At 41.7% G+C, this 25346-nt stretch overlaps 1 protein-coding gene across 2 annotated transcripts in view; it reads right to left on the bottom strand.

The window, feature by feature from the left end:
- Positions 1–1605: 1605 nt before the first annotated feature.
- Positions 1606–25346, bottom strand: part of wasla (WASP like actin nucleation promoting factor a) — a 31692-nt gene continuing 7951 nt past the window's right edge. The window contains exons 3-11 of one of the 2 annotated variants that reach the window (XM_036003641.1): positions 24325–24411; positions 23054–23150; positions 20113–20136; positions 11773–11974; positions 11360–11402; positions 9434–9587; positions 5758–6407; positions 5512–5620; positions 1606–2836 (exon numbers count right to left, since the gene is read on the bottom strand). In XM_036003641.1, coding sequence (XP_035859534.1) covers positions 2775–2836; positions 5512–5620; positions 5758–6407; positions 9434–9587; positions 11360–11402; positions 11773–11974; positions 20113–20136; positions 23054–23150; positions 24325–24411 — 1428 coding nt within the window. In that variant the 3' untranslated portion in view covers positions 1606–2774. The remainder of the gene's footprint in view (positions 2837–5511; positions 5621–5757; positions 6408–9433; positions 9588–11359; positions 11403–11772; positions 11975–20112; positions 20137–23053; positions 23151–24324; positions 24412–25346) is intronic. The other variant, XM_031279750.2, reaches the window with a different exon arrangement.

The raw sequence follows: 25346 nt of genomic DNA, 5'->3' as shown, positions 1-25346 counted from the left end.
AAAGTGTTATTCTAAACCCTGACAACCACATGGTGCCAGAGCAGGGCGATTTTAAAACTCTACGGAGCTTTAAATATTAAAAACATCACTTAACTGCTTTCACCTGCTACCTCAAACTTACCTGCTACCTTCCAAATAACAAATATAGTTATGAATCAGTTCTATTGGTGTTTTTCTTCTTACCTTCAATAATAACTATTTTAAGAGATAAAAACAGTATAATTCAGACACCAAATGTTTATTTACAAATAGTTTGGGCCCCAAAAGAAGAATTACATGATTAAAACTTCCATTTAGTCTGTCACCACAGTGTTGCATGATGGGAGAATACAGTTTTAACTTGGATTTTGAATTAGTTATTCAGTGCAGAAAAGTGTTAGTAATCATTGATTATTATTGAAGCCCAACCGCGGCTTTTCCCGGTGACTGGCGCCGCCCAAGACGATTGTGATTGGTTTAAAGAAAGGCTAATAAACCATCCTGGAATGCTAAGTGGACTGGCAAAGCGAGACTAACCCCAGACTAACCTTCTGTTATTTATGAGAAGTTTGAAGAGCTTTGCTAAATGTTAATTCCAGCTTGTTATAGGCTGCATTATTGTACGCTTGACACAGATATAGGAAGCTGTTTTTATTTAAATCTGCACACACTGATGCTAAGCTTCCAGTTTCTTTTACCAATGACTGTTGATTTTTTTCTCTTTGTCTCTTTCTGCCCTTTTAAATGTCAGTCTGGTTGAACCATTGTTCTCCAGGGGTCAGCCCTATGTCCAATGGTCCCACATTTCTAAGAATTTGTTTTTCACTGAAAATTAGGCCCTATGTTCCCACAGCCCTATGTTCCCACATTTCTAGGACATTTTCAAAATTAGGTCTTGTGTTCCTACATTTCCCTTTAATTTAAGCCCTATCCTCCCACAATATTTTTTTAGGGTTAGGGGGATAAAATCTGATACAAATTTATGAAAAAGGAAATGTGGGAACATAGGGCCTAATTTTGGACAAAAACCTTAGAAATGTGGGAACTGTGAGATCATAGGGCCTACTTTTGAAAAGATTCTTAGAAATGTGGGAACATAGTTCTCCATGTACAAAACAAGAATTCGTAAAGAGGACTTTCTAAAACAAAAGCATCAAAAAGCATTCAGACAAAGATTAGTTCTCTCAGACATCTGACTGTAATCAAGATTGTGACACTAATTGCCAACGTTTGAACTGTAGCTTCACTACAGGTAGTTTGCAAAAACAACCAAGTGCTAGATCCCCGTTACCTTGAGTTCAGCATCCTCTCTGAAGCACCTGAACTACTTTGACAAAGAACAAGAGACAATTTTCTCTGTAAATATTAACATTTATTTAAGTATACAATTTAGTATTCTCATTGCCCCTCCCCCCACCCCTCCCAACCCTTTTTCACAGGTTCACTGTCAGTATCTCGGCTTCTCGATGCAGCATTAAGCCTCGCTGGAGGACGGTAAAAACTCTTAACACGAACAGTTAAAACAAGCGGTCGGTTATTTCTTTTTTCTCCGTTTACGATCACAGGCATCGCCAAACCCACAAGCTGCTTGCAAATGCCACATTTGGTTTAATATTATTTGCTTCTTTTTTTATCATTCTCCGTGAGGAGGCATTTACAGTCGCATTGCATAAAATTATAGTTTGTTAAGTGAAGGGTGGAAGAGGACGAATGACTTTTTATCTTTTAGTGTCTTTGCATGATGTGATATTTGTTTGAAATACCGAACCGGAGCGCTGCGGATGTTTCCTTCTGCAGGAAATAACGGAATGATGTCACAGCAAAAAAAACAAAAACAACCAACTAGACATTAAGAACTAAACTTCCATCATTTCACAAATGCCACAGTGTGTGTGTGCGGGTTAATGTGTATTTGTAGAAAGCCAAAGAAAGAAAGAAACCTTGTCAGTCATATTTGTAGTCCCATTTAAAAGGTCGAAATATCGCAAAACCTTCTAAAAAAGTGTCTATCGTCACCGTAACCTGCTTGAAACTAAAATAAAAATGACTCGACAAACGCACACCCGAAAAACACAAAACTGAACTATCGTATAAACTGTGTGCAAATAAACGGCTTTTACTTCATAAAAAATAAAAGTTGAAAATCCACGTGAGGCGACTGAGCCGCCGCCGTCGCATTTTGGTCAAAGGATTTATGAAAAAAAAAAAAAAAAAAAAAGAACACGACTAAACTACAATTTATTAGGAAACTCGGAGGTACGAAAAGAAGCACAGTAAGAAAATAGTGTTATCTCGCATTTAAACCGACCGCTGTCAAACACAAAGAGGATCCTGCCTGTTTGGTCGCACGTACGTCTCCCTTTTCACTTTCTTTCGAGGAATGAAAACATGAAGAAATGAACGCAAAAAAAATTATTTTTTATAGCACATGAAGACTCCGGGTCAGACTCCTCTCGGTGGAGCAGCTAGTGTTTTATATGATTGATTATTAATAATGAAATGCTGCGTCTCCACATTGTGCTGATGGCGGTGTTAAGTGCTTTCTAATGACAGGACGTCTTTAACGATGAGGATGTGTGACGAACGTTGCAGATTTAACAAGATGAGGTATTGCACAGATTATTTATAATAATAATAATCTTTAAAATTAAAAAGCAAAAATAAATATGCAGCTAATTCATACAACATTTACAATTTTAGTTGGATGCTGGAAGATTTTTAGAAGATATTTAAGTGTCCGCGGGAGGTGCAGAGAGGGGGCGGGGGTGGGGTGGACCTGGGTAAAGAAATCTTCACTAGTCGTCCCACTCGTCATCGTCTTCAAAGTCCTCGTCTTCGTCATCATCCTCGTCTTCGTCTGGGAAAAGAAAACACAAAAGACATTAAAGAGCGTCCAGAGAATAAAAACCTTTATAAAAATCAACTCAACAACTCAACACAAGAAAGATAAGAAGAATAACACCGAGGGATATAGTTCTGCCGTAAAGGAAAAGTTAGACTTTTGGGAAATGCTCCTATATGCTTTCCTGCCGAGAGTTAGAAGAGAAGACTGATACCAACCTCATGTCCGTAAGAGTTAAGTAAATCTGTGCAAAACCTGAAATATAAGAATCAATATTTCAACGACTATTGGGGAGTCTCCGCTGGTTGCCTGGAATTATGTACCGTATATAACCTTTACGTTAGTCTGTGGGGGCAGCTTGTTTTGATATTGATACTTGTTAAAGTCATTTTTTAAAAGGAAAGACTCTTTAATTCCTGCTTCTAAAATATGAAGATTTGATGCTTTACATTGGAATTAGAGGATGGATACCCGAACCGAGCCCAATGGTCCGGGCCGGGTTCAGACAGATATTTAGAAATGATGTTCGGGTTCGGGTCGGGCTCGGTCACATCAGCGCGATAAGGCATTGAACATTTTAAATTTAAAACTTATGTAGGTGCGCGCCGGTGATAACGTGCGCTTGTTGCCCCGTGTGCGCTGATGAGCTCATCTGTTGACATTTCTGAATGCCTTCCTACAGTTGCTTAATGAAAGCTTTCCACACAAACAAATGTATGGGTCATTAGTCTGAGAAAAAAGGAGATTTTAACTGCATCGGGCTCGGACATAAATATCTTAATGCCTGTCGGGTTGGGGCCGGGTTCGGTTACTGCTCTGTCAGATGCGGGCCGGGCTCGAACAGAAAAATTCACTTCAGCTTTGCACGAGGATGGACGGTCCATTGAGCTGAGGTGGACGTGGACACATTAACGTTAAAGCGTAACTCTCGCCAAAATTCAACCTAGGGTCTTTTTATGAATGCACCCGAGTCAAACTTTCGTTTAAAAGCATATTTAGGATGGAATCGCCACTTTTAAGATTTACCGTATTCTCGTTTTTCGGTCAAATGGCCTTTTGAATGGGAGAGCTAGGGGTACTTTTATGCTAGCCTCAAAATAGCTATTTTTTAAAACACTAAGAAGGCTCGACACAACATGAAACTTTGCTCCAAGTATCACCAGGGGCTCTACACCTTAATGAAAGCATTGACAACATTGTTTGTGTACCCAGAGTTTACTAAAAAAGGTTTTTAACAACTCACCGTAGCTCGTTGTTTCTGCTCGAGTCGATATCCGAATGTGAATGAACGGACTCCATATGAGGCTCCTTTTTCAACTACGAGGTCAATATTGTTTTTCAATAACGACAAAACAAGAAATAATCCGTGCATTTTCATGGAACTAAGCTTTAGGAGCTTTCCATCTTTACTCTCCTCCCTGTTACGTTGCATTCGGAAATTGATTGTTTTTGACTGATAAAATGGCTGCAGCCGGAAACAACAAGAGCTACGGTGAGTTCCTCAAAACCTTTTTTAGTAAACTCTGTGTACACAAACAATGTTGTCAATGCTTTCATTAAGGTGTAGAGCCCCTGGTCATACTGGGAGCAAAGTTTCATGTTGTGTCGAACCTTCTTAGTGTTTTAAAAATAGCTATTTTGAGGCTAGCATAAAAGTGCCCCTAGCACTCCCATTCAAAAGGCCTTTTGACCGAAAAACGAAAATACGGTAAATCTTAAAAGTGGCGCTTCCGTCCTAAATATGCTTTTAAACGAAAGACTCGGGTATATTCATAAAAAGACCCTAGGTTGCATTTTGCCGAGAGTTTCGCTTTAACGCTGCAGTGTTTACCATTGCACATTAGCCTAGCAGCTAGCGGAGTTTCCTTCTGCTTATAGCTTAATCCCGACAAAACCGCACGGTTGAGTTTCAGTCTGCATGCACGTTTTGTAGCCTAAACAGAGCAGCTTATATTGGTTATATTAGAGAGAGCTACAAGTTAGCGGACTGCCGAGTCGCCTTCTCTGTCTGCTCAGCTGCTAAGACCGTTGTACTGTGAAGCGTCTGCCCTTGGCATTGTCGGCAAACATTTTTTTTTTCTTTTTACTTTATTGACAATAGAGCTTTCTGAACTGTCAGTGGAATAGATCAACGGAGAGGAGAGAAAGCAGAGTGGCCGTAAATGACAGCAAAACACAGCAAAGACTCTCACATTGAGCTGAAATGGAAAGGGCTGAGGGTTAAGCTGATGTTTTTCGGGGGTAACCCCATTCACTTTACCGGCAGTATTGACAACAGATAAAGCCACTGTGTCTTGAGCTCTAGCTTGTTGTTTTATTGTTCACTTTTAACTCACTTTACATCATCTTTGCTATCTCTTTTTCCTCTCTCTCTTTTCCTCACAGCGACACTCATCTGCTACTCTCCGTTACCGCTTGCTCTCCTTGCGCGACCACATGGGCACTGACGTCACTCACTTAAGGCACCCTGCCATTCTCGCTCTAACTTACGCTTGTCTCGTAAGGGGGTTGCGGTATACCGCGGGAATTTCTTGCTTTTCAACCGCGGTAAGAAAAAATCCATACCGTCCCAGCCCTACCCATCTTCAAACTATTCACTTAAGTACCAGTGTATCTTGGGAAAAGGTCCACATAAGAACCATGGACGTTGTGGTCAAATAGTACGTGCGTCGTAGCCTGGCAGCAGTTACCTGAGGAATGGATGGCTTTGCTCCTCTTCTGCATCACTTCCATGAGAGCGCCGACGATGCCGGCGGTGGGAGCCGACGTCGGCGGGCCGGACTCTGGCTGATCCGGCACCTGAAGAGACACACAAACCCATCCAGTCCTGGTTGTTACAGCTGCAACTAGATGTTTCTTTGACCAAATAAACCACAGGTATATTCACGAAAAGATGAATGATGTGATGGTGGCATCAGACGCTGTGATGGTCTTACGGTCTTGAGCTGGATTCCCTGTCGGATCTGGTCCAGCAGGGCGTCTCGTCCCACGCCGGAGGCCGGCGCCCGGTTGTTCTGCTCCACCTTCTTCAGCTGAGCTCCGACTCTGATCTGCTCCAGCAGCGCCGACTTCCCGCCAGGGCTCGGCGAATGAGGAGAGTCTCCGCCTCCGTCCAGCTCCGGAGGTGGAGGGGGGCCGGGAGGGGGAGGTGGAGGAGGAGGCGGAGGAGGGGGAGCAGGGGCGGAGCCGCCACCGCCACCGCCACCTACCGAGGACTGCAGGGCCATTGGGGGAGGCGGAGGAGGCGGGGCTTGGGGGGCGATGGAGGAGTGCAGAGATGACGGAGCAGGAGGAGGGGGGGGCTGGTGGTGGTGGTGGTGATGATGATGGTGGGGAGGAGGAGGGGGCTGGTGACCTCCCCGGGTGGGAGGGGGTGGAGGAGGAGGGGCACCCAGAGTTCCTGGTCTGGAGGGAGGCGGAGGAGGAGGAGCTGAGGCGGGGGCTCTGGACGGAGGAGGGGGGGGAGGAGGGGGAGGGGCTCCCCGGCCCCCTCTGGATGGTGGCGGAGGAGGAGGGGGTGGAGCAGAGTTGTGCGCAGGCGGAGGTGGAGGAGGGGGGCCGCCACGAGAAGGGGGTGGAGGGGGTGCTGCAGGGGGGAGATGAAAGACAAGATCAGGGTGTACCAGTACACTTTAAGATGACATCACACACCTTTAAAAAGGTCCCATATCACGGCCATTTCTTAGTTCATATTTGAATTTTGTGTTTCTACTAGAACTTGTTTACATGCGCTTTAATGTTTAAAAAACTAATTTTTTTCTCATACTGTGTTTGAATAGACCTGTATCACCCTCGGTCTGAAACGCTCCATTTTAGCGCCTGTCTCTTTGAACCCCCTCCCAAAAAAGCCCAGTCTGCTCTGATTGGTCAGCGTTTCCGGGTCTTCTGCATTTGCACTCTCAGAGTCTATGCACCGCCAGGGAATGACCGTAACGGCACTTTCCACCTAGATATAGTATAGATTTGTGACATCACACCCGTACAGAATTCCTGACGACTCGTTTAAAAAGGGCAAAGTTTGTAAATACGGTTGTGTGCATTTCTCGTTCGATTGAGCGTTTTGAGTACTGTTTAGTCAGCGGATCAATTTGAAATTTGCGAGGAGGAGAAGTGAACCACTGTAAGCTGTTGGATGAAGAGCTCTTTTTTTTCTTTTTTGAGAACCAACCTGTCTTCAGGGCTTTAACTGTAATAATAAACGTTATATAAATGGTAATAACACATTAGAAGACCTAATCGCAGTTAATCACAGCGTGGCTGAGCATCAGCCTCCCTGCCCTACAGAAAATGCCATGTGATACAATTATTACTTACTGCAACTTGCACCCTTATAAGCATGGCATACTTTGATGTTAGTAATTGTGTTTGATTTGTGTTTTTTCACCATTCTACCTACTGAGTGGTGTTTGTGTGTTGCTGCGCTGACATTTAAACCTCTGTCTTTCTGACAACATTGTTCAGTGGAGGACTAACTTTACACAGGCTCAGACGCAAATGCAGGTTCATGTGCAAGTATTTCTTTCAATTCATTTAAGAATAAAATTGATTATAGATAATTTATCTAAGGGCAAATGTATTTTTTCCCCCATTAGTTTGTGGGGGCAGCTTGTTTTGATATTGATACTTGTTAAAGTCATTTTTTAAAGGAAAGACTCTTTAATTCCTGCTTCTAAAATATGAAGATTTGATGCTTTATATTGGAATTAGAGGATTGATACCCGAACCGAGCCCGACGGTACCCGACGGGTTCAGACAGATATTTAGAAATGATGTTTGGGTTCGGGTCGGGCTCGGTCACATCAGCGCGATAAGGTATTGAACATTTTAAATTTAAAACAGCTTATTATGTCGGTGTGCGCGCCTGTGTTAACGTGCGCTTGGTGCCCCGTGTGCGCTGATGACCTCATCTGTTGACATTTTCGAATGCCTTCTTACAGTTGCTTAGTAAAAGCTTTCCACACAAACAAACGTACATGTGTCATTAGTATAAGAAAAAAAATTTGATTTTAACTGCGTCGGGCTCGGACAGAAATATTTTAATGCCTGTCGGGCTCAGGCCGGGTTCGGTTACTGCTCTGTCGGACACGGGCCGGGCTTGGACAGAAAAATGCGGCCCGATCCGCACTCTAGGCATATATGATAGCAAACTGAATACATTTGGTCTTTTAAAAGGTTGGTTAGAAAAAAAGAAGCAGTTTGAATATGTTAACGTGGACTTTAGGGGATTGCGATGGACATTTTGCACTACTTCCTGACATTTTTTATTTATTTTTTTTAGACAAAGCAGATTAATGGATAATAAATTAATTTTAAGTTGCATCTCTAAACTGCATGTATGAATATAAAGCCACAACATTTTGTTACTAGAAAAACTTCCTCATTGTAGCCATCAAAATTAAGTCAGTTCATCGCCAATAAAAAATTAAGAACACCCTCAAAACAACCACTTATAAACAATTAGATTTCAATTGTGATTTTTGATATCCGATTGATTTTTAAAATCATTGGGACAACATGAAAATATCCAACAAAGTCTTTCATATTCAGATCACACCACACATTTCTCTCCTGCTTTCAAACCTGCACAGGTTAACATGAATAATGAATGAAGAAGAGTCTGTCACAAAGAATAAAAACATTTGACAGAGAATCTCGTTTCATGTGCACGCCTCAAGTCTACTGTCTGATAGAAAAATTACAGGAGAAAGGAAGGAAACTGTGAGGGGATTTTAAATGTGTTCATAAGAAAGTCATTTTGTTTTTATCTGAAATGATGGTGAATGAATAACGAGAAAAGTACACAATTCATTCAGTAAAATGGTAAAAGCTGCAGTCATAACAGCACTGTTACATTTTTTTTTGTGATGTTGCTGTATTTGTATATTATTGTTTCAGATACCCATGAACATTTTAAATTAGCATCCAAGGCTTATAAATCCCAGACTTCCGATTTGATGCTACACTTCCCCTTTCACGTTCTATGCTTATATTAGATGTTTTGTCATCAAACGCTGTAAAAACAAGATGCCATATTTGGTTGATTCTTTATTGGTTGTAAGATGGAATCACTCCTTCACAGTTTATCTGATGTTGTCAGAAATGTAAAAACATCAGAAAGAAAAAACAGGGACAATGCGTTGGAGCCATTTCATTGGCAACCACGTGTGTGACGCTGGGTTAGCCAAAGTTTACTTAAGTGTGGACTAAATGTGTTGCCAGTTCTTTTTTTTTTACCGTGGAAATGTGAGAACATGACATGGTGTTTGACTTATTTTATTTTGATTAGAGTTCTGTTATAATGTACACATTAACAGATTGACTAACTTGGTCTAACTTAAAGATGCAGATTTTGGACAGTTATTTGAGTGACAATAGGAGTTATTGAGTTATTATTGAAGCACTGGACCCACACGTGCATTACCGACTTAAATACAAATGTGCGCCAACACAACGTCTACATTAGAGACGCCTATAAAAAATTCTGTTGTTTTGCAGTAAAATCCTGGTGAAACATAATTAAATGCTGCATCGCTTTATTTTTATTTAAGATCAGTTTGACACATCAAAAGGTACCTCGAGTGTGTGTGAGCGTGTGTGTGTGTAGGTTCTCACCCTGCCTCCTCAGCTCGTTCTTGACGGCCTCCACACCTCCCTTCTTCTCGATGAAGTCGTAGATGACCTTAGACGTCTCTCGGTCCTTCAGCTGAGCCTCAGAGATGCCGCACATGTCGAACAGGTTCTTGAGTTCAGGGTCCAGGTTGTTCAGCTGCAACACACACACACACACACACACACACACACAGACAGAAATTATGCATCTGAATTTTACTTATTTTCACATTTATTTTTCAATGTTCACAAATTCAGAATCAAAAATTCAATGTTAAAAAATCCAACATACCAAATTCAGATGCAAAATACAATGTATAAAACTCAACTAATACACTTTTTAGACTTACTTTTTTCAAAGCAAATTCTAATAATAATAATAATAATAATAATAATAATAATAATAATAATAATAATACTTTTGGACTTTTACTCAACTGAAATGTTGAATGCAAGTCTTTTACGTGTAATTGAGTGTTTTTCAGTGGTGGAAGGAAACTTAGGAAGGAAAGTACAGTTACTCACATATGAGAATATTGCCATGGCCACTTAATGTACTACAATTACACCAAGACTCCTCCCAAAAACACGACGTGTTCATCGAGGCTTATTAAATTAAAACTACTTCCGGCTCCTCTTTCCTGAGTTCTGTTTTAATGTGTCTTCATTTTGCCCACAGTACAAAAGCAGTGAGGTTGTGCTTCCTCTGCAGTGAAGATGAACTACACAGTGTCAGTGTGGCACCTGGTGGCCAACAGGCAGAATTACAAGCTGCCTGAAACCTGACAACAAACGACACCAACCACTCAGCTGCTTTCCATCAAATCAAAAACGTGCAGCTCTGCACGGTCTCTTCCCAAGGACACATTCACACCTCTTGTTCCTGTCACACTGCAGTGCATTCTGGGACCGTCTGGTGTGTGACTGACGTGTTTTCAGGATCGTTCAGTGTGCTCGGTCAGTCGGGTAAACGGAGACAATAACGAGGCGGTGAACGGAACGCAGCGGTCACCTTCTCGCTCGGTGATCCCGTCAGTCTGAACTCAACGCCAGCTCCGGTTGCTACGAGAAACCACTCCGGGTTCCCTAAACAGCCTCCGTTTTACAACTACAAACATTTATCAAATCTTAAATGACAACACTAATGAGACAACCGGTTTACAATTCCAGTTATTTTCCTCAGGATGCACATATTACATTATTTTTTTTTTTTAACTTTTATTACATTATTGTTTTATTATGTTAAAGACTGTATTTAGAAACATGTTGTCCTTCATTGTTACTTCACTTTGATGTATGTGCAGTTTGTCATGAGGTGTTTTCACAAATACCTCGGTGGAGCTAGCATAGATATTTACAAAAATACTTTTTGTGCTGCAACATCATCGATAATGATGAATACAAAGAGGAGCTTTTTGACAGCTTACCCTGTGACAGATTTGCACTGGTTGTGCAGACACGCCATAGTCAGTGCGTTTGTGAGTTTAAAAGCCAGTTTCATGAGGTGCCTAATGACTAATAAATATCAGGTCAACACAACTTTATTAATATGACATAAGGGCAGAAGCACGTTTTTGGGACATGACATTGCAGCCTTCTATTTAGTGCCACAATTACTCATTACTCATCAAGGCTTTTTGTGATTGTGCAAAAAGAAGAGACAGGTGCTTTGAATGCATTAGTATTTCAATCTGTGTAAGTATTAATTCCTACAGTGTGCAGTGAACTGTTTAATGAGTTAACAAGGCTGCAGCCTGGTTCTCTCTGGAACATTCTGTGTCTTCTGAGACGCAGCGAGATGTTTGTGAATATGAACAGGAAGCAAAAAGAGCCTATTGTGTGATTTCATCATGCAGCCACCACACAGGTCACTATTGTGCTTGTGTGTGTGTGTGTGTGTGTGTGTGTGTGTGTGAAGGGGGTACTCACATCAAAACCTGTGTTTGGATCCCAGCCCACGTGACCGATGTGCCTGAAGAAGACGGGACAGATATGTGGTGAGATCACACACGCATTAATATACAGAATTACAGCAAACTATTTAGCATGTGCACGTGGGCAACCATGTGCACATGCTAAATAGTGAGCCCACACACACACACACACACACACACACACACACACACACTCACTCACATCAGAGAGAGTGACATCAGTCAGAGACAGTGTGGTCATTGAACGCTCTCAGACCTCAACATGTTTACTGTTGCCATGAAGCGGAGTGTTATGGCTGGATCAGATTCATCAGATTTGCTGCTGTATTTTATATCGTTCTAATAAACAGAAAATCTTTGGGTTTTGGACTGTTGGTCCAACAAAACTAAACATTTAAAGGGACTCACTGGAAGTTGCTGGGCGTGCCGATGTCGGCCTTGGTCAGCTTCTTCTTCTTGCCTTTGGTCTTCTTGTCCTTCTTGCTCAAGCCGCTGTGGCTCAGCATGTTGTTGAGGTGGTATGGCTGCTGGTGGCTGTGGGAGTTGTGGAATCTGACGTTGTTGATCTCCGGGTTCTTGATGTCCACCGTGGCCATGTGCAGAGCTGGACCTGCACGCAGGGATGGGAGGGAGGGAGAGAGGGAGACATGTTCATGAGCCGTGGTCCATTTTAGACAACAGAAATGCCACTTGTCCACCACAAATATTAAAATGTAATCAGAAGATTATACTGATCCCATTGCTGCTCATCAGAGGATGGACCTTTCACATTTTAACAATCCCATAATCTTCCCTCTTGCACCAGGCTATTCAGGGTTTCTGAATAGGGTTCAACAAGTTAAACGGAAAATGCTTAATAGAACAGAATGTAATGTAAGGGCTTTTTCATTCTTATTCATATATGCAAAACTCTGAATAAAAACCAGTAGGAATAAAGGTAATTAATAATTAACTAATACAAATGTTAAATAGTGCTGGGGATGTTCCAATCAGTTTTGGCAAAAAAAAAAAATCCACACTTGAATAATTTGATTTATCTATTCAATCTATTTGTGAGAGTCATCTTAAAGCTAATTTTCATCTGCAGTCCCCTGGCAAGTCACAGTTAAAACATATCAGCACGCTCATCCACCCACCCCCACCCCCACACAAGTGAAATGTTTTAAATTGCTTTGTAATTGTGTTTGCTCCAAGTCTGACAGCAGCACTGACAGACTTCTCACTAAAGGATTGAACAGCCTCACAGCACGTACAATCCACGATCTATCGCTCTTGTAGTTTATTATGAATAAAGAATACGTCACAATGGCCTGAACACATTTTATTACTAAAGTTATTGTCATGGCAGGCAAGGGAAAAAAATTCTCTGATTACCGCTTATTAAATGAATGAATTAAATTCTTCTTTTTAATTAATGATTAAAAAATGAATATCTTCTAGTGTCTTCTTTCCTTTGTGACAGTAAACTGAATATCTTTGAGTTGTGGACAAAACAAGACATTTGAGGACGTCATCTTGGGCTTTTTGGGAAACACTGATCCACATTTTTCACCATGTTCTGACATTTTATAGACCCAATAACTACTCGACCAATTGAGAAAACTGACAGATTAGTCGAATGAGATAAAGGTTAGTTGCAGCCCTAAACCAATGGCAATGCTGTAAGGATGTAAGACCTGTGGATACCCAGATATTGTAGCTGTAATGAAGACTGCATCTTAAGGCCCTGACACACCAACCAGACGGGCAGACGGCAGAAAAGCCAGTCGGACTGATCAGTCGGGTCCCGAGGTCCAAAAAATGCCTCAGAACACACTGAGGCGACGCCGACTTGAGCGTACGCTCTGCACGTGCGCGAAACGTAATACGTCTCCATAGCAGCAGGCGGCGCTGCTCTGTATTGTTTCCATTAACAGTCTGATTATTTCCCAGAAAATGAGAACCGGCAGCTGATTGGACGAACGCGTCACGTGGTTCTTTTTTCTCCGGAAATTCAGTCATGGCGGCTTGTTCAGAATACGATCTCATATTGTACTAAAATAGTTCACCGAAACGTGTTTCTGAAAACATTTTAAGCGAGAAACAGGCCATACAGTTGCTGAATCTGTCTTCATTTCAGATTGACAAAGGTCAGTTTAAAAGATTTTCGTCAGATTTTGAGCAGCTCATCCGCTCCCCATTTCCGGGTGAGTCCCGACTGCCCTGTCTCCGACTGAACATGTCAGGTCGGCCCAAATGAAGGCCGACGGCTCCTCGGACGGCCGACGGCACGGGACACACCGAACAGACTCGAGTCACGGACCTCGCCAGACGGCCCGACGCCCGATTATCGGGCTGGTGTGTCTTCTCTATTATAGGGGATGCTGGCAGCGTTTTACTGTAGTAATGTAACTGACCCCCCCCCTGCTGACTCTGACACACTGTCTTTAATATGCCTTTCGTAATCTCTGGTACCTGAGGGATCAATATAGCAACGGTTGTAAACTCTCTCACTGAGCTATTATGATCCATCTTCTCTAATAAAAAAGGTCGAGCGGCTGTCCCTCTCCTCATGTCCGTCCAAACCATCCAGTCCTCGAATTCCTCGTAATCTCCACAAACCGCAGCAGCATCTGACATAAACCACTAATCCACTGCTAATCTCAGTCCAAATCCCTGGACTACCCATGAATGCTGGATGTCCATGACCAGGACCAACAGGCTCGCCTCAAATCTGCCGTCCCCTGAGGACCGGGACGGACAGGGCGGCTGTTTCCTCACTTCCAAGCAGAGCTTCGTGGGAAGGTTCTGTGTAGGCCTGGGTACTAAAGAGGAGTAGTTTTACAGTACGGACAGAAAGTCTTCGGTATTTCAAATAATGAAAAGTCATTTGGTACAAAGTTTCGATACCTATGTGAAAAGTAAAAATCTAATTTCTTGAGACTGAATTTCTTTCAGACAAAGTTGTTGTACGACTGCTAACAACATTTAACATTTGAGAACTTCAATGAAAAACATGTTAAAACTTAGGCATCATATCACATCAGCAAATTACTTTCACAAAATGCTGTTCTCCTGATCCGTTTGCCAAGAAAAACCCGCATCCTGCCAAGAACACCAGGGTGCAGAACGTTCAAACTCCAAATAACTCAAGATTCAAACCTTTGGGACTCTACTGACTAAAGGTTGTGAGCAGGGAAGGAAAGCTGCTGGACCCGCTTCAACTCTCGGGGTTATTTCCCAAAACAAACCTCACCACCGACAACTTCACTTTCTACTTGGCAGAAAGCAGCAAAAATCATCCACTCAATTCACTTCCCCTCGTGGGACAATAAAGGTCTGAACCGAAGCCCACTGGATTCAGCTCGTCATAAACAGCGTATGTTTAAGAGCTTCAGCTTTAGAGTTCACATCAGGTAACGAGAGAGACTGAGGCGAGCCTTCAACATTCCCAACACAATCTGGGTTATTCCTGAACTGCCAACATGAGCAGCTTCTTCATTACAAAAGTCTTACAATGGGGGCAAGGCAAGGCAGCTTTATTTGTATAGCACATTTCAGCAACAGGGCAATTCAAAGTGCTTTACATAAAACATTAAAGAGCAGTTAAAAACGATTAAAAAATGAAAAACGGATAAAATACGAGAATAAAGTTTACAGTGCAGTATAAGAAATTGACAATTATTTAAAGAAAGGCAGCATCAAAAAGAAAGGTCTTCAGCCTTGATTTAAAAGAACTGAGAGTTGCAGCAGACCTGCAGTTTTCTGGGAGTTTGTTCCAGATATGTGGAGCAGAGAAACTGAACGCTGCTTCCCCCTGTTTAGTTCTGACTCTGGGGACAACAAAGCAGACCTGTCCCAGACGACCTGAGAGGTCTGGGTGGTTCATAGTGTACTAGCAGACCAGAAATGTATTTTGGCCCTAAACCGTTTAGTGATTTATAAACCAGCAAAAGTATTTCGAAATCAATTCTTTGATGCACTGGAAGTAGGGATGCACCGATGCATCGGCTGAACATCGGTAACGGGCGATATTTGCCTCGTTAACTGCCATCGGGGAATAAAAATGACATTCGCCGATGATTATATGTGTCATGAACGCTGTGCTCAGGAGAAACTTTTTTTCTCTCTTTTTATTTGGGCGTGGGGAGAGACCGAGACGGAAGAGGGCACCCGCGCACTCTCCTCAGTAACTTAGATTAAACAAAGAAGATGGCGGTCGTGTGGCAATATTTTACAGTTTCAGAGAAAGATCAGAGTTTTGCAGTTTGCAATACGTATTCCATTGAAATTTCAAGAGGGGGGGCTGTTAGAAAGTCATTTAACACAACAAATCTCATTGGACATTTGAGAAGCAGGCACGAGGCGGTGTATGGCGATTACCTGCAAGCTGACCAAAAACGGAAAAATGAAGCCGCCAAGAAAGCGCAAACCTCAGACTTCAATTGACACGGCGTTTGAGAAAGCCAAACAGCTGCCTCCAGACAGTGCCAAAGCGAAACAAATTAATAACATTATTTATTTATTTCACTTGTTTTTGCATTTACACTTGAAAAAAAAAAATATGAAAATGAAAATAATCTCATTGAGTAAGTTTTTGTTTATCAGGCTAAAACCACTCAAATAATTTTGTTGGCCAATGTACTGAAACAATCTTTTCATTGATTAGTTAGCAGTCAAAGGTTTTTGAATGTTATTTTTCAGAAAAGAACTTGTCATAAATAAGGTTATAACTAATGTCAACCAGAAAGTGACATTAAAGGTTGTTTTTGTTTCATAAATTGGTCTGATTGAATTTGTGCTCATTCTAGGATAGTGTGATCAAGAGCCGAAAGACTTGTATGTTTCCGTGGCACAAAAGAAGGAATAAATAACAAAAAGAAAAAACATCGGCATCGGGCCATCGGCCAAGTTGTTATGTTAAACATCGGTATCGGCCCAGAATTTCCCAATCGGTGCATCCCTAACTGGAAGCCAGTGTAAAGACTTCAGAACTGGAGTGATGTGATCCACTTTCTTGGTCTTAGTGAGGACTCGAGCAGCAGCGTTCTGAATCAGCTGCAGCTGTCTGATTGATTTTTTAGGGAGACCTGTAAAGACTCCGTTACAGTAGTCAAGTCTACTGAAGATAAAAGCATGGACAACTTTTTCCAAATCCTGCTGACACATAAGTCCACAACAACAATACATGTGAGGAGGAGTGGGGAGGCAAACATGTGAGACACACATTCATCTCCCAGAGCAACAATGTCCCTCTGTTAGTCTCATGTTTCACAGCTGAAATGTCAGAATGCCACTGGGGAAAAAAACGTCAACGAAAGAACGATCTCAGGCACAAATCCACGGAGTTGATTGAAGAGACAACTTGTTCATTATATGTTAATCCTGCTCTTTGCGGCCAACAGTCAGCCAAAAATGTTTGCCAACTGCCTTAATGAAAGTAAACTGTCCGTTGGGAAGACAGCTGCAGAGGAGCAGACCTAAATTAAAGCTCTGATGCACTGGGACGATTACTCACAACTTTGTTTGCCTGCACCTGAACACCATCATGAACAAAGGCAGTAAAATAGCATTTACAATTTTGAAAAAGCTCTAAGGAGAGAGATGCCTGCTGCTCACGAGCTGTCATATTGTCATGTTTACTTCTCAGCTTGAAGTACCAAAATCTGCTTTTACCACAATGCATTCAGAAGCTATAACATTCCCAAAGTTTGGACCAACTGTCATCTCACTTACTTTAGGCAACGTCCACATTAAGCCGGCTAAATCTGAAAACATCTCTTCGCTCTCTGTTCTGGCCTTCCGTCCACAAGGTGGCGTCAAAAACACCCACAAGCTACTGGTGTGCTTTTTACAAACCTCCAGCCTCCAGACCAGGGGTTGATGCATAGACTGTATAACTGAAGCCAAAACATCTGGATCGCCCCCTTGTGGCTGGCTGCAGATAAGGTCATAAACCCTGCAGCCTCTATGTTAGTGGATGGGACATGGACCAAACTCATATCTAAGTATACGTCAAACACACTTTCACCAAAGATTGTGTCTGTTATCTTAGGTAGATCTTATTACGCTGATGTTTGTTTAAGTGGAGACGCCATCTTCATATACAGTCTATGCTCTAGTGTGAATACATCGAAAACAGCCAGCCAAGATGCTGAACCTTCTCTGTGGTCTCTTATTTCAAGAATATGTTCACATTAAACTAAACTCAATCTGAAAAATTCTTCCAACTATACAACCACCATTTTTCTCACTTTAAATCTGGCTGAAATCAAATCACTATTTTGTACTCTTTCAAATGTTGTGAGAGACTGAGCAGAAATAGAACAGAGGTTCACCCTCTGAGGTCTATGCCAATTTTCCCCCCCATCTTTGTTTCGCCTGGTCTCCTTGTGTAATAATGCTTGTATAACCTATAAGCACAATCAAGTTATCTACATCATTTCTTTCAGGAGAACCTGGGCTATCAGGATATGCATGCTGCAGGGATCACACACACACACACACACACACACACACACTTGATCTAGCCAGCTGTCAGTCAAGACGTCACTATCCAAGTTGGCGCCCAGCCAACACGAATACATCGTTTTTTTAGTACAAAAAGATGACTAAATACGGTAAATAGCTGTTCAATTGTGGATTTATTGCTCTGGAATTATTGTGCAAAAGTCTCCGAAAAGTCACTGTCTGCCTGGCCGGATTACTAAGCTTCGGTTAGAAAGGTCTAGCTGTCGCTAACAAACTACAGCTACGCTGAGACAAGGGGTCCACAGGTCGCGAAGCAAAGGGAACATACGCAAGTTGATTTTTGGATTCCTAATTATTTATGTTACAAAGACACTGTTGTTCCATGATGGATTAAAAAAGCTTCTGGATGGCCTACACGTGTCAAGATCACCCCGTTGAAACGGCGCATTTCTCTGCTTTTAAACAAAACAAAGTCTCTACACTATATTGATCTGGAGATATTAAATAAGACCTATAAAGTGTGTATTCTCCTGTCGTGGGCGACAGCGCCGACTTAAGAGGGTTAGACCTTATATTGTAATATATAAAATGGTCATGGTTTAAAAATTCATAGTTATAATTGACGCCGTTTGCAATTTTAGGTGTCATGTCAAACTTTTCTACGGAAGTCTATTATGGAGGTCGATAGGGAAAATGCTTTTTTGTTGCAGTACCGTGACTGACCATCTGGGTAAATTGGCAGAAAGAGTGAGTGGCTGTGCTGTATCCAGCTCTCGATATATCCATGGTCCCCTGCGCAGGACATGTTGGAGACCTTTTATCTTTCTCTCGCTTTTATTTTGTTAGAAGACTTTGCAAAAACACAACAGTAATGTGTCAGTACTGTTAAGATAATCCTGGCACATTTACACGGATATCTTTAACATGCTCATGCCGATTCAGGTGCACTTTCTTCTAATAATAAAAACATAAAATTGAGGAGCTATAAAATGACCAAAACAAATGTTCAGCAGCAGTAACTGTGGGGATTATAGATTAGGCCTAATGTGCATCGCAACAGGGTTTAAAGGGAACAACAACAAAGACCATGTGGTCTACATATGGCACAGATGGGCGTCCTGCTGACAAGATTAACCTGCGGCAGACTCCACTCTGTGACAGTGTGTGAGTCACGGCGTCTGTGAAACAACACCGCTAACGTGTCAGGAAACACCACAACTCAACCCTCCAGTCTCCTGGCATTTATCATCCAGCCACGCAAACAACATCTATTTCTGTAGGAGACAACAGATGAGCATGAACAATGTTTTTAAATCAGCCTCCCGCTTCTACTTTCATACAAGCTGCTTTGTACAACCAGTCTGTTGTATCTGGATACGTACACTACTGTTGAAAAAGTTTGTATCTCCTGCCACAAAAGCTTGATTACAGTCAGATACCTGAGACTACCCTTTATGTATGAATGGTCTTGGATACTTTTAGGTTGTTGAAAGTCCTTTTTACGAATAGATCTTATTTATTTATTTTTGTTATGGAGAACAAAAACGCTGTACAATGGTTCAACCAGACTGACAACTGAAAGGGCAGAAATAGACAAAGATCCCTCTGAGAAACAGTGGAATAAAAAGAGAAGAAAATAGCAGTCATTGGTCAAATAAATTGGAGGCTTAGCATCAAAATATGTGCAGAGCTTCCTGTTTCAGTGTCGAGCGCACAATAATGCAGCCTAAATTCCCCCAGGCGCGGCCACTCGAGATAATGCTTGCTCTTCAATCTAACCACTGAGTAGACCGCAGAGGGCCCAGTCAAACACGCAGCAACTCAATATTTAGAGCCACATTGCACCGATGGGCTTCAATAATGATGGAGGCTCACGGACACTTATCTGGACTGGAAAACCTATTCAACATCCAAGTTCCAACAGTATTATCCCATCATGCAACACTGTAAAGGGTATCCACTTTTTGGAATCATTCCATTCTTCTTCTTCTTTTGGGACAATTTCAAATGTATACAGTATAATACATTTGTGTCTGAATGATACTATTGGTAAAGAAGAAAAACATCAATAGGACAGGTGATTCCAAACTTTAACAGTAGTGTATACCGTAGGGTCACAACGTTTTCTAATCTGGACTATGTTTTAGTCACTGAACACCATGCAGCACAACGAGAGTCCAAACAGACCCCAGACATCTGTTTTTTTTGTCAATCCAGGTCAGGATGCCCAAGCACACTGGAGGGCCACAGAGTAGAGGAAGCAGAATCTGCATTATCAATATTAAGAGTTCAACGTACCATTTTTAGGGTCACCTCTCTTCTCTGCAAAAGACAAAATTTACAAAATTATAGTTTCAGAACAAAATCAACACAAAATGGAAGATATTTAGGAGTTTTCAAGAAGCGACAGAAGACGACTGTTTTAAAGCCTGCAGGTGTCAAAGCCGAAGGAGAAAACATGCTGCGTGGTGCCTTCGACGCCTTGGGCAAAACAGTCAGAAAGAGAGTTCAGGAAGTCTCTGAAAGGAAAGCGGAAGAGGAGAAGCAAAAGCTCTGAAAGCTCGGTTGTGTCTCAAAAAAAGCGTTTGTGTCCCAGCTCTGAGAGCCTTTGCTTTGATCTCTGATCACAGTCATCATCATCACAGTTTGAGTGGCGCACTTCAAAAAGGCCGGCATGCTGAGAGGAGCTGGAGGGAAGGCAAAGAGGAGCCGCACTCCAGAGAAGTTAACAAGACAGACTGACAGTTTTACTACAGCCGAGAGGAACCCAACGAGCTCAGAGCAGCAGAGAAGAGAAGAAAACCGTCCCAAACCAAAACCTTAACTCGTATCCTCATCTGGTAAAACACCTTTACAGATTTCACATTCTGGGTGTTAGGACTTAGAACGCTCAAATTAATTTGAGCTCAACCCATATAGCCTAACACCCCCCCCTTTGTGTTGTCAGACAGCTGCACTGTGTATTGAGATTGTGCTGCAACTTGGAATTTTATATCTTGGCTCCAGTTCTGTCATTATCCTGAAAACCTTCTCCTGAAGCACTGGCAACGCAACGCGTATCTTTGCATATATATCTTGTGGTTTTATCGGCGATGGCCTTTTTACGAGCTTGTGGCAAGAGTGCTGAGGATGTGGCAAAAAGTAGGCAGTCTGACAAGGTTGTGCAGTTGATTTGTTTTCGGTGCGTCCGCTTCCTCACTTGGGAGGCAAGCCAGCAGCTGAGTCGTCCGATTTGTTGTGGTTTTCGTGTAAAGCAGCTGCTTTTTACAAAGTCGGCAAACAGTCTTATCTTTGATGGTAATGTTTAGAGCTGCAAAGATGAATCGATTAATTGTCAACAATTAAATGAATCGCCAACTATTCTGATAATCGGGTTGAGTCATTTTTTTTATGTAAAAAAGGTAGAATGATTACAGCTTCTTATAAGTGAATATCTTCTAGTTTCTTCTCTCCTCTGTGACACTAAACTGAATATCTTTGAGTTGTGGACAAAACAAGACATCTGAGGACATCATCTTGGGCTTTGCGAAACTCTGATCAACATTTTTGACCATTTTCTGACATTTTAGAGACCACACAACTCATCGAGAAAATCTACAGATTAGTCGACAATGAAAATAAACTTTAGTTGCATTTTTAAATCCACACTGTGCTTCTGAGATGCTTCGGTGTCACGATTATGCAATGAGCATGGCTTTGCCGTGTTCTCCATATATTACTTTGGTTTACTGATCGTTCAAGTAATCAAGCTGATTTCAATAATCAAGCTGATTTCAATAATCAAGCTGATTCCAATAATCAAGCTGATTTCAAGAACATCCTCTGCTGGACCACGAGGCAGTGTAGTTCACAAACTTAAAAAAAACATTCATATACTTAAAAAAGACAAATACACTGAATTATAGGGGTGTAAGACAAAATTGAGACACTTGAGTATCGCAATATTTTATTTAGCAATACTATATCGATTTTCAAAAACGCAATATAGATTTGTTTTTATTTTTTTTTTTGTTGACGTGCAAAAATATTCATGTAAGACAGTGGTTCACGTTTATGTTGTGTTTAAACCCCCTACCGCTAGATGGCTATACCGAGACACACCACTAGTGTCCTTGCCTAACAGTGCCTAACAGTGCCTAACAGTGCCTAACAGTGCCTAACAGTGCCTAGCAGTGCCTAACAGTGCCTAACAGTGCCTAACAGTGCCTAACAGTGCCTAGCAGTGCCTGACTTTTTGCTAGAGGCTAACAACGTAGCTACGGCTGATCTTTGGCCTACTTTAGCATATAAACATTAGCTCACTAAGAACCTGTGAACCACAATCCCAAACTGGCAGTTTGATTTTCTGTGTACTGAATTGTTTACCTAAAGTAAACTTCTTTGACTTTTATGCACATCATGTCTTTTTTTAAATATTAGTTTTTAAAATTATACTTAAAAAAAATCCCAATATATCGCCTTACGCACAGTATCAAAATATATTGCAATATATTGAATCGTGACCCACGTATCGTGATACATATCGTATCACCAGATTCTTGCCAATACACAGCCCTACTGAATTACATCCAAAAATAAAAAACCAAACAGAAGTCGAGTTCGAGCAGTGTTTCCTCTATGTTGATTTGGAAATGATGTTGTTCGGACAGACCTGCCCCCACTGCCAAAAAAAATCCTAAAAAAGGAAACGCTGTCGAGTACCTCACCTTTAGCTGAAATGGCTTGTTTTGGTGACGTACATTTTCTACAACCTCAATTGAAGGCTTCAATCAAAAAGGAACTCCACAATAATTGGTGTTTAGGATAAAGAATTCCTGACTGAGAAGAGACCAAAGAATGTTAATCACTTGTGCTTAATTTATTAACAGTCTGAAGACAAAACGTCCGACAGCGTGTGGGATTCTTTTTTTGGTTTCTTCTAAATCCTCCTTTCTACCTCCATACATCTATTTCCAATTCCAAAGGCCATTCAAATATCAAAGTGGCAGCAAAACCATGATCCTCCTTGTTTACGGTTCTCGAGCCGCAGATACAGAAATGAACTCTCCCCGAGCTTAGTCTCTGGGATGATTCGATTTTACACAGCTGGACATGAGCGAGGCGGACAGGTTTGGGACGGAGGTTGAGGTCTTGTTAGCAGAAGAGGTGGTGAGTGTTCTTCAGTCTGAGCCCAGGTGTGAAAGGTCACAGAGGTGGAGGAGGCAGAGAAAGAAGATAAAACTGAAGCGGTAAGACGTACCGGTTTTGCGTTGTCGTCGGTTGAGCAGGTCGTTGATGGCGGCTCGGAATCTTTTGGCCTCTTCTTCGCTGGCGAAGTTCAGACCCATCTGACAGGTCTGAGAGTAGAAGGATGTGTGGATCAGAATTGAAGCACTGTTAACTTCTAAACCTCACATTACACATACATTTAGAAAACTGGTAAAATAAAAACACTGATCACTGTCATTGTATTAGTCTTCATCAGGCCCTGTCTAGATTTATTTATACTGCTGATTCACTCACAGGTGAATCCATTTACTTCTGGTCCCCTCATGAATTACAAACATTCTGGCTTCTCTTTAAGACTTACACTTAGAATCACACTTGTGAGACGAGATGTGTCATGTCTCTTATAGGCTACATTTACATCGCTACGTTTTGGTTTTTAAGCAGAGTTTTGAGCCAAAAGCGAACTCCGTGCTGCATTTTTAGCTCCAGTAGAATAACTAATCTCAGTTTAACCTAACACGCCGAAACCACATATCTCATCAACATTCTCGTACAGTGGGCATGCGCGTGCCTGGGTAAACAGGAGGCCGCATGTATACTCCACCCGTTGCTGGTAGTTGCCATGGGAACGTTAGTAGCTTAGTCTCAGAGAACGACACGTCATGACCCAATCAGGCTGCGAAACGCTGGCGTCAGTGTAGGTGTTGCCAAGGGTCTCCGTTTGCGGCTGTTCAGACCGCAACACAACCCCGCAGATTCCAAACCAAAACGGGTCAGAAGTGTTTTCAAATGTCTCCGGTTTAGAGGCTCGGACACGCCAGAAAAAGTGTGAGTGCGAGGTGTAAACGTAACAAAACATACTGGTTTTAAACCAAAAACGTAGCAATGTAAATGTAGCTTTTCTCCATTGTGATACGAGTGTCAGTTTAAGACGATCATTTTGCCGTTTATGTTGATAACAAAAAGAAATCAGATTCAGAAGGGTGAAAAAAAAAAAGATCCTCTATAATGGTCCGATTAGGCACACAATTGCATTTTAAATTCATTTTAGTTGGATAAAAAGCCTTCAGAAGCCCTCTGCTCAGAAACTGCAGCACCTTTTTAAAGAGCAGACATGTCCTGAAGGCCTGTGGCTGCAACACATTTCTGTCTGTGTGTAATGACAGACTCGGTGTGAGCAGACCCCCGACGTGAATATTTGCCTGTGTTTAAAACACATTCAGTGATTATCACACCTTATCAAACAGTAGGAGTAGGGGCCTGATCAGTGAGACTAGCTGTGGTTTTGAGCTGCACACTTACATCGCCTGTAAATGAGATGAAGTAGGATCTGGAGCTGCTGATGGAGAAGTTGTGGTAAAGCTCCTGTTCAAACATGGTTTTCCCTTCCTGCAAAACAGAGAGAGAAATGTCAGAGGAGATTCTCCTTGATGTTTAGAAGGACCACATGTGTGACTCAGCAGATGTCCATCCACTGAATACAAATCAGAGACACATTTAAGTCTTGCTATTCATTTAAAAAGCAAACCAGGAGTTTTTAGATTTGATTTCCTTCCGTCCAGACGGTCACAACTGCTCTCAGTTCATTTCTATTGAGACAAATCAATGTTGAGATATTTGAGGTTTAAAGAGAAACAACCAAATCGTTGGCCTCTCTTTATTGGATTTTCTGACAACAGAGCTCATTAATAGAGATCAATTTGGTAGAAGACTCAATTATTAAACGTCAAGTGTGTTTGAATGTACCACCAAGGAGGGTTTTCAAATAATCCGTGCTCTCCGCTGCATTTTAAACCACCTGCAGAATCATGCAACAGAAAATATGATAAATCTGCAGCATGTTTTGAGTCTCTGCAGGTTTGTTTTTAAATGAAATCAATGTTTTTTTGGTCCAGAAACTATGATATCCATATGGATTTAAACACACATCAGTGGCTGGTCATTCACTTTGATCCATAAGGGCGTCACAATTGATTCCACATCATTTTTAAAAGCGCCGTATTTATTTCTTCAATGATTACTGACAGTGTATGGAGGCAGTGCAAAAGACCAGAGTGAAGAGGGAAGGGAAGAATGTGTCAGGATGTTTCCTAAGTGTAAGTGCTTGAAGTAATTTTGTGTGAGTACTGAGTACATTTCCCAGGCAAATAACTCTAAATAAGCTTATGGTCTTTCTAGCAAAAGATTGATACCAGTTTCATATCGGTGCATTTGTAATATATTTTACACTTCAGTTTTTGGACGGATTAAATAAACAAGATACAACGTGTTTCTACAAGATACATGTTACGGAAAGATATGACCGGTATCAATCCTCTCAAACT

The sequence above is a fragment of the Sander lucioperca genome, chromosome 7 (assembly GCF_008315115.2).
Source record: "Sander lucioperca isolate FBNREF2018 chromosome 7, SLUC_FBN_1.2, whole genome shotgun sequence".
In the NCBI taxonomy this organism is placed as follows: domain Eukaryota; kingdom Metazoa; phylum Chordata; class Actinopteri; order Perciformes; family Percidae; genus Sander; species Sander lucioperca.
Note: the sequence above shows the minus strand (reverse complement) of the source record. Positions and strands in the feature narration are given on the sequence as shown.